Source organism: Rana temporaria, chromosome 2 (assembly GCF_905171775.1).
Source record: "Rana temporaria chromosome 2, aRanTem1.1, whole genome shotgun sequence".
In the NCBI taxonomy this organism is placed as follows: domain Eukaryota; kingdom Metazoa; phylum Chordata; class Amphibia; order Anura; family Ranidae; genus Rana; species Rana temporaria.
Window position 1 is genome coordinate 532447268 of NC_053490.1, and position 10527 is coordinate 532457794.

Genomic DNA, 10527 nt, shown 5'->3' on the forward strand with positions numbered 1-10527 from the left:
GCATGTCAATTATGTTTACTAAAGGAATGTGTTTTATGTAGCAGGTGAGAATAACTTATCGCAGAGTCAGAACGTCTGGGTAATGATGAATAATTAGCTCATCTGAATGTCATTATCTAACGGAATGTGTATTGAGCACCCCTTAGTGTGATGTTGTGAGTGGAGTGTTTCATTGTCCCTGTGATTGCTGCAGCATGCTTTGTAACTGTATATAGCCAGCCTGAGTTTACCATTAAAGTGTCATTCGTTTTGGAACCAAAGACAGAGCTGTGTGTGTCTCGTTTCTGGGGGAAATCCAATGGGTCCTGTCTGCTGGATTGTGGAGTGTCGAGGAGCTGTCGTAGGTTGGTGGAATGGAATATCGTAAATGGTGTTAACCCCTGACCGTTACACACTTGTTTTTTGTTTTCTTTTAGTAGTTGCCTGAGGCACATGCATGGAAACTCACACCATAGCATTGGACTCCATATACTTCCCAAGAGGGAAAGCAGGAAGTGTAACATATTTTTAGAAAAATAAAAATGTTATCAATTAGGGGGAGGAAGAACCAGGATAAAGTTGGGAACTAAACTTTTTAGAGGTACCTTGATGCGCCAATGTGACTTTTTAACTGTATAGGCAAAATGTATGCAACAAACACCCATTATTTTTCCAGAGAAAATATTTTATTGCATTTTTAGTTACACAGCGAACAAGATATAAAACTGAACAGGATATTACAAATAGATACAGGTTAGATAGGAAGTGAAGGGGGGACATTTCAACGGTAGACAGTAAAAGCATCTCCAGCTTCACTTAGTTCACATGTACACTCATGCTCAGGCCCATGCGCATCACATATGAGACACCCAGGATGCACATGTGCAGCATGCACTCCAAATCCCAGTAACTTGTCAACACTGAAATATGCAGTGGCTGGACTCCGTACTAAGTGGTACTCCCATTTAGGGCCGTATGTGTTTCAGGTACATATGCATGGACACAGAAAGTATGATGGTGGCATAAAACTGTGGTCTCCAAACTGCGGCCCGGGGGCCACATGTGGCCCTTTGCTTGATTTTATCCGGCCCTTGGGGTGCTTTTTTATTCATTGGCACCAATGATGGGGCAGAATTCCTCCCAATGACCCCAATGATGGGGCAGAATTCCTCATAATGACACCAATGATGGGGCAGAATTCCTCATAATGACACCAATGATGGGGCAGAATTCCTCCCAATGATGGGGCAAAAGTCCGGCCCCCTTAAAGTCTGGAGGACAGTAATCCGGCCCTTTGTTCAGAAAGTTTGGAGACTCCTGGCATAAAACCTCAGTAATTTCCATTTGAAATTGATAATGCCCAAATGCCCCAATTTGTTATCCCAGCTGACTGGCCATAGTGTTTGCAGGCGCTGGTTGGGTTGAATACTGGCCCGCCAGACACATTAAGAACTACAAAAAAAGTTTCCTATTCATACTGCCTCCTCTTAGTAAAACATGGCTTCAGCTTGGCCTCCTACCTATGGGAGAATCCCCTCCAACATGTTTCCTCCACTAGGTTCATAATTGTAGAAGCCATGACTAAGAAAGTCAAGCCAGAGCTATACAAAGTTTGTATGCATCTGCTATGTACATTATTTGGTGTAGTGTTCCAGCAGTGGTAAGGGGGACTTCTTGTCCCACACCTGGAGCAAAATAGAGCACTGCTCAGCCATCCATAGGAAGCTTTGTATTTTTCTAATAGGCTTCCTCTGATTTGCTGAGGCAGAGAGGTGGGTGATTGAGGATACGGATCTCCATCTCAGCCAGAGGAAGCCTTCTACTCATTCACAGAAATACAAGGCTTCCTGTGAATGGCTGAGCCGTTCTCAATTTTGTTCCTGGTGCGGGAAAAGAAGTCCCCTTACCACTGCTGGAACACAGTGCTGTATAATGTACGTAGCCAATGCATACAACATTTATACAGCAGCCACATTTCTTAGTAATGGCCTCTATGATTAAGACCCTACTGGACGAAACATGTTAGGACGGGTTTTTCCCATGGGCAGGAGACAAAGCTCAAGTCATTCTTTACTATATGCCAAGGCAATGTCTGGATGGGTGCCATTTTGTTGTAGTCCTCGATGAGCCAGTATTCAACCCAGCCAGAACCTACAAACATTATGGCCAGTTAGAAGGGATAACAAATTGGGATATTCGAGCGGCATCAATTTCAAATGGAAAATTGTTGGGTCTTGAACAACCTATTTAAAATAACAAAAACTATAGGCCTAAGTCTGCCTTTTCTGATAGTAAATCCAGCAGTCCTACATACAGTGTTTCCCCGAAAATGAGACCAGGGGCTAGATTCAGTAAGAGTTACTCCGGCGTATCAGTCGATACGCCGTCGTAACTCTGAATTTACGCCGTTGTAAATTTAAGCGTATTCTGGAATCCAGATACGCTTAAATTAGGCTAAGATACGAGCGGCGCAAGTCTCTTACGCCGTCGTATCTTAGGGTGCATATTTACGCTGGCCGCTAGGTGACGCTTCCGTCGTTTTCGGCGTAGAATATGCAAATGACCGAGATACGCCGATTCACCAACGTACGTGCGCCCGGCGGTATTTTTTTACGTCGTTTGCGTAAGGCTTTTTCGGCGTAACGTTGCTCCTGCTTCTATGAGGCGCACGCAATGTTAAGTATGGACGTCGTTCCCGCTTCGATTTTTGAATTTTTTACGTCATTTGCGTAAGTCGTTCGCGAATAGGGCTGGACGTAATTGACGTTCACCAATAGGTCGTTGCGGCGTACTTGGGAGAAATGCACACTGGGATATGTACACGGACGGCGCATGCGCCGTTCGTAAAAAATGTCAATCACGTCAGGTCATCAAACATTAACATAAAACACGCCCCCTTCCACATTTGAATTAGGCGGGCTTACGCCGGCCCATTTACGATACGCCGCCGGAGCAAGTGCTTTGTGAATAATGCACTTGCCCGTCTAAGTTGCGGAGGCGTAGCGTAAATAACATACGCTACGCCCGCACAAAGATACGCTGCCCTTACTGAATCTAGCCCCAGGTCTTTTATTAATTTTGGCAACAAAAGACACAGTGGGGCTTATTTTCGGGGTAGGTCTTACCATGTAATGTGCTGTATTCTCTCCCCCTCTCTCTCCCTGCCTGTCAGAAATCCCCAGTGTGAACTGAGTTAAAATGCTTGTAAAATCCTATAATCCACTCTATTACAGTATTATATAATGTACAATGTGTGTGTTTCTGTAATATAATTGTGCCAAATACCTTCGTTATAGCGCTGCTCTGCGCTTCTGTGACCCGCCGGAGCTCTCTTCCCTTCAATTATATTACAGAAACACACACATTGTGCATTATATACTACTGTAATAGAGTGGATTATAGGATTTTACAATCATTTTAAACTAGGGCTTATTTTCAGGGTAGGGCTTATATTGCAGCCCTCCTGGAAAATAACGCTAGGTCTTATTTTCGGGGTAGGTTTTATTTTCAGGGAAACACGGTACAAACAGGGAATTTTACTTGAGATCTGAACTGAAAAGACATACCAGATGCAAGTTTGTCTTTTGTAGCTCTGAGTTGAGTGATAGTGGGGATGGTGATAAGAGGAAGGGAGTGAAGGAACTTCAGAAGGAGGAGAGATGAAGAGGATTACAGGACAAATTTGGATACAGAAGGACCACCCGGCATATAATTCAATGTCGTCGTCGTCGTCATCTCCATCTTAGAAAAATCCCAGTTTATCATCCTTTTTCTTATTCAGCTGGAATGCCACCAAAGACGGTCCAGCGTTTTCATGAGGCAGAGGTACGAACACTTTAACGTTGCTATAAGTGTTAGCTCCAGTCTCAACCTGACAAGATCAGATAAAAAAGAAGTTCATTAGAAACCATTACACATTACATTTTGTATTTTCACTGATATTTGTAAAGATGCTCCAACCTGACTTACAACAAGTCAATGGCCCAGATTCAAGAAGCACTTGCGCCCGCGCAACCATAGGTTACGCAGCGCAAGTGCTTACTTGCTCCGGTGTAACGAGTGCTCCTGATTCAGGAACCTCGTTACACCGACTGCAGGCTAAAATCTGCGCGGCATAAGGCTCTTATGCCTCGCAGATTTTAGGCTGCATTCTTGCGGGGGCCGCTAGGGGGCGCTCCCATTGTGTATCAGCGTGTAGTATGCAAATTGCATACTACCACTGATTCACAAGCTTGCGCGGGCCCCGCGCAAGCCAGGTACGGAGTTTCCGTACGGCTACTTTTAGCGCAAGGCTGCCCCTTCTAATAGTAGGGGCAGCCAATGCTAAAGTATAGCCGGCCTTCCCGCGCCGTGAAATTTGAATTTCACGGCGTTTGCGTAAGTGAAACGTGAATGGCGCTGGACGCCATTCACGTTCACTTAGAAGCAAATGACGTCCTTGCGAAAGTTTCCCGACGGAGCATGCGCTGTACGCTCGACGCGGGAGCGCGCCTAATTTAAATGATTCCCCCCCCCCCCCGGTGGGATCATTTAACTTGCGCTCGCTTACGCCGGGCAAATTTGCCGGCACGCCCTCGCAATTCACGGAGCTACTCCGTGAATCGAGGGCAGCGCAAAATATTTGCGGGGGCGCAGGGCAAAAACGTTGCCCTGCTCCACCGCAAATATCACGCAATTCTACTTGAATCTGGGCCAATACCTTTCTATCAGTAAGGATGTACACACACACACACAGAGAGCTCTGCTGGGAGACAGAATAGACATGTGCAATTCGTTTAGTTCCGAATTCATCTAACGAATTTTGACAAATTAGTTCATTCCAAAGTTTCCGAATTTTTCAATTTCCGAAATTCCAAATCTCCAAAATTCTAAGGACCAGATTCACAGAAGAGATACGACGGCGTATCTCCTCATACGTTGTCGTATCTCTGTGTTACGGCCGTCCTAACTATGTGGCTGATTCATAGAATCAGGTTACGCATAGCTAGCCCTAAGATCCGACAGGTGTAATTGAATTACACTGTCGGATGTTAAGGATGCAATTCTAGGCCGGCCGCTAGGTGGCGAGGCCATTGCGGTCGGCGTAGAATATGCAAATGACTAGTTACGGCGATTCCCGAACGTCCGCGCTGCCCGTTGATCTAACTTTACGTTGTTTCCGTCGAGTTACGCCGCGTAAAATTAGGGCTGAGCCCTAGTTGTTCTAAGCCATGTTAAGTATGGCCGTCGTTCCCGCGTCGAAATTTAAAAAACCACGTCGTTTGCGTAAGTCGTCCGTGAATGGCGCTGGACGCCATTTACGTTAACGTCTAAACAAATGACGTCCGTGCGACGTCATTTAGCGCAATGCACGTCGGGTAATTTACCCGACGGAGCATGCGCAGTACGTTCGGCGCGGGAACGCGCCTAATTTAAATGGTGCCCGCCCCATTTGAATTGGGCGGGCTTGCGCCGAGCGCATTTACGTTACACCGCCGCAAGTTTACAGGTAAGAGTTTTGAGAATCAGGCACTTACGCTGTAAACCTGCGGCTGTGTATTTATTGCCGTGGAGCAACGTAATTGTATCTGAATCTGGCCCTAAATTTCCAAAATTCCAAAATTTGAAGATTCAAAATTTCGGAAATACAAAAATTCCAAAATTCGATATTCCAAAATTCGTAGTTAGGAAATTCCAAAATGTGGAAAGTCAAAATTTGGAAATTCAACATTTTGGAAATTTGAAAATTTCAGAAAATCCGTAAGTAACAATTTAAATCTAAAAAATTCTAAAGAATGAAAATGTGAAAACCCAAAAATCTGCAATAACTAATAACTTAATTATTACTAACTATTAAATGATAGGTATTGGAATTTCCATTCAAATTTGGCTGTTAGTGAACGTAACGAATACGAATTTATCTGAAGTTACAAATTATCCAAAATGACGAATGCCGCATCTAAACAAATGGAACGTAATGATCCAATAATAATAATAATAGCGCCCTTTGACAGTGTCAGAAGAGGGAATGGTGCTCCATCATTGGTGTAATAGTGCGCCAAGGGCCAGATAAAGGCAAGCAAAGGGCCACATCTGGCAACAGTTTGGAGACCACTGTTCTAAATTATGGTCTGTCCCTGGTTGGAGCATGACAGATGTAAAAAGGTTTATGAAAATAAGCAAAAATATGGCGGGACATTAGAGTGTAAGCTCCTCTGGTCCAGAGACGGATGTGACTGGCTCAATGTTCTCTGTACAGCACTGCGGTATATGTCAGAGCTATAGAAATGTATAATAATTAGTGTTGAGCAGAATACGCCATATTCGATTTTGCGATATATCACAAATATATAGACGAATATTCGTGATATTTTATCCCAAAAATTTTTTTGCGAATGCGAAATTGATTGCGAAATTTTGACAACTGTGGTAGGAGAACTCTGATTGGCTCTGATGCAAAAGAAGAGCGGAGAAAGTATTTGCGAATATTCGTGATATTTTATCGAAATTTCGCTAATGCGAATGCGAAATTGATTGCGAAATTTTGACAACTGTGGTAGGAGAACTCTGATTGGCTCTGATGCAAAAGAAGGGCGGAGAAAGTATTCGCGAATATTCGTGATATTTTATCGAAATTTCGCTAATGCGAATGCAAAATTGATTGCGAAATTTTGACAACTGTGGTAGGAGAACTCTGATTGGCTCTGATGCAAAAGAAGGGCGGAGAAAGTATTCGCGAATATTCGGAAATCGAATATTCGCGATTGCGAATATTCGGCAACATAAAAGGATCGCCTCAGCTTAGCTACTCGGCCCAGGGTCTCTAATCATAGCAGCAATGCTTTTAGACGTCGATAGGATGTGATCTGTTTTAAAAATAAATTTGAAAAAATACGAATATTCGGAATAGCGAATTTTGACCGCGAAATTCGAGTTATTCGCGAATATTCGAATATGCCATATTCGTAACGAATATTCGCAATGCGAATATTCGTGAGCAACACTAATAATAATAAGTGTGTGACTGTAGTGGGGATGAGGTGATTGGCTCAGTGTTCTCTTTTGGAACTATACAATATGTATATAAGTGTACAATCATCCAATTCTTGCTCTGCTACAACTGATCTGCTCCATGCTGGTCATGCCTAATGCACCTTCACCGTGTAGCAGTTGCACATAACATACTTCTCATTGTGGGAACGCCGCTGTGCCCTGAACGGTGACAATAATGCTGCATAAAAACCAACATTACCTTGAAAAAGTAATTTTTTCCGGCAACAACCTGAGTACTGACGAGGACGGCCTTAAATACGCTGGGGTGTGTCGCGGACTGCTTCACAAATGCATCTTTCACCTGAAAAAAAACAAAGTGCATCAGTATTGGAAAGACCAATATGGCGGGTGCGGCCATAAGAGCGCACGGGCGCACCCCCCTCTCTCCAGCCACCTCCCTCTATGCCCAATGAATAGATTCATGCATGCTCGTCGCTGTCACCCGCTGCCCCACCAAGACAGGATAAGTCCTGGGCAGATCGCAAGCTGGCAGGGGGTCACACTGGCGGAATTCAAGGGCACACTGGCAGCGTTTGATGCTTTTTTTTCAAAATGTTTTCAGTTTGTTTGCCCCCCCCCCCCCAATATATTCAAGCACCAACCACCACTGAATATACTGTATATAGACCCGTACTTTGTACCAGCTGCAATAATCATTGCCGCTAGACATGTGCAATTCATTTATTTCCAAATTCATTTTTTAACAAATTTTGACAAATTTCCGAAATTTGGGATTTTCTGATTTCCGAAATTTCGAAAAGTCGAAATTTAAAGTCCGTAAATAAAAATTCGAAAGAATGAAAATCCAAAAATCTGAAATAACTAACTAATAACTTAACTATTACTAACTATTAAATTATAGGTATTGGAATTTCCTTTTAGCTGTTAGAATGTAACAAATACGAATTTATCGGAAGTTACAAATTATCCGAAATAACGCATCTAAACTAATGGAATGTAACAATCTAATAATAAAACCGTGTTATTTATTATTAATTTGTTCCATTTAATTTGTTTAGATACGAAATTTGTAAATTCAACAATTCGAAGTTAGTAAAAATAAAAATCTAACATAGCTAACTAATAATAAGTTAAATAAGTTAACTTAACTTAACGTTAACTTTTAAATTATAGGTATTGGAATTTCCTTTCAAATTTGGCTGTTAGTGAACGTAACGAATACAAATTTATCTGAAGTTACAAATTATCCAAAATAATGACCAACGAATAACGATCTAATAATAATAATAATATTAATAATAATAAAAAACGTTATAATTATTACTTTGATCCATTCCATTTGTTTAGATGCAGCATTCGTTATTTCGGATAATTCGTAACTTTGGATAAATTTGTATTCGCTACGTTCATTAACAGTCATATTTGAAAGGAAATTCCAATAACTATCCTCTGTGTTTTATCAAGTCCAAATTCAGCGCAGCCGTCTACCAGGAGATTCTAGAGCACTTCATGCTTCCTTCTGCTGACCAGCTTTATGGAGATGGAGATTTCATTTTCCGGCAAGACTTGGCACCTCCCACACTGCCAAAAGTACCAATACCTGGTCACATGATCATGGTATTACTGTGCTTGATTGACCAGCAAACTTGCCTGACCTAAACCCCATAGAGAATCTGTGGGTATTGTCAAGAGGAAGATGAGAGACACCAGACCCAACAATGTAGACGAGCTGAAGGCCGCTATCAAAGCAACCTGGGCTTCCATAACACCTCAGCAGTGCCACAGGCTGATCTCCTCCATGCCACGCCACATTGATGCCGTAATTCATGTACAAGGAGCCCCGACCAAGTACTGTGTGCATACTATACTGTACATGGACAGACTATACTGTACATGGACATACTATACCGTACATGGACAGACTATACTGTACATGGACATACTATACTGTACATGGACATACTATACCGTACATGGACAGTAAACCAACATTTCTGTATTTAAAACCATTTAATTGGTCTCTCAATCAGGCAATTGTTGTCGGAATTTCCGACAACAAATGTTTGATAGCGTGCTTTAAAACTGTCCGACAACAAATGTGTCTTGTCGGATTGTCCAATCATGTGTACAGAAGTCCCTCAGAAAAAAATCCAAAGTACAAACACGCATGCTTCGAACCAATGCTAACCATAAGACAACATTAGCAGAAGTTGCCCAAAGGGTGGCGCTAAAGAGCAGAAAAAAAAACACACGTAGTTTCGTGAATGTTGGCTAAAAAAGTTCTGACGTCTGTAGGCAGAACAAGTTCAGGGCCAACGCCCTTCGGACAAAGTTCCACAGAATAATCCGATCGTGTGTACGAGGCTTTACACTGCATTGAGTTGCTTCCTTTTATATATATATATATATATATATATATATATATATAAATATATACACACATACACACACACACACACACCATTTATACTTGAGTATAAGCCGAGTTTTTCAGCACACATGTACACTCTACAAGTATGCAAAGTTTGTTGTCCGGGGAGCACTGATTTTTCAAAGCCGGGCACCCCTTCCATAGACTCCAATGTTAAACGTTAATTTCTCCGGTGAATTTGGGGATCCAATACCGGCCCGTAGTAGGTCTCCTGGACCCGGAACTTGGCACACATGTAGCCCCCGCTCTCCTCTACAAGTGTGCAAAGTTTGCTGTCTGGGGGACCTACGGCCGGGGAGCACCGATTTTTCAAACCTGGGCACCCCTTCCATAGACTCCCATGTTAAATGTGAGTCTAGTCATGGACACAGTGAGGCATGGGCACAGTGAGGCATGGGCACAGTGAGGCATGCAAATGGGTACAGTGAGGCAGATGGACACCCTAGGCTTATACTCGAGTCAATACGTTTTCCCATTTTTTTGTGGTAAAATTAGGTGCCTCGGCTTATATTCGAGTATATATACGGTAATGGGAAATACACACACCGTTCAGTTAACTCTACGCCAACTCACATTGGAATTCATTTTTGTGAAGACACCCCAACACACTTGTATGGGGTGCACAGGACACGTAGAAAACAATTGTTATCTCAGGGTCCCAATGCCGATCTCCACACCTGGTGTTAACAAGCCCTTATGATTGGATCTCCAACCACTTACCTTGTCAAGAATCGCTTGATCTTCCTTAGTAGGTGTCCTGGCATCACTTGCTCCCCCAACTCGCTGAACTTGCTGCGCTTGCTGACCTCCACAACTCATTTTCGCAAAGATCTCAGTAGACTGATGCATATCAGACGGTACCTGGGCTTATATACCTGAAGGCCGTACCATTCCACAGAGAGGGGCGGGGGGGGTGTCCAATAAGGACTACTCCCTGAAGGTGATGAGCCATTCTCAGGAGAAATCTGATACTAGACTTCTAAAATGACATCAATTTGGGTCAAATCGTGTGATTGCTGCACCCAGAATGTTTTTTTTTTATTAGATGAACGGAATAGTATGAGACTGCGGATCCCTGGAGGGGAATTTGAGTGTGACACGCAGGTCTACACGCTTGACAAGTT

At 42.9% G+C, this 10527-nt stretch overlaps 1 protein-coding gene across 1 annotated transcript; it reads right to left on the reverse strand.

Annotated features, from left to right (window-relative positions):
• Positions 1 to 3425: 3425 nt before the first annotated feature.
• On the reverse strand, positions 3426 to 10264 carry LOC120928716 (cystatin-B-like). Its single transcript, XM_040339712.1, has 3 exons — positions 10124 to 10264; positions 7211 to 7312; positions 3426 to 3850 (listed from the first exon to the last, which is right to left on the reverse strand). Exons 1-3 carry the CDS (start codon positions 10250 to 10252, stop codon positions 3722 to 3724), a joined length of 360 nt encoding a protein of 119 aa, XP_040195646.1. The 5' UTR covers positions 10253 to 10264; the 3' UTR covers positions 3426 to 3721.
• Positions 10265 to 10527: the final 263 nt, after the last annotated feature.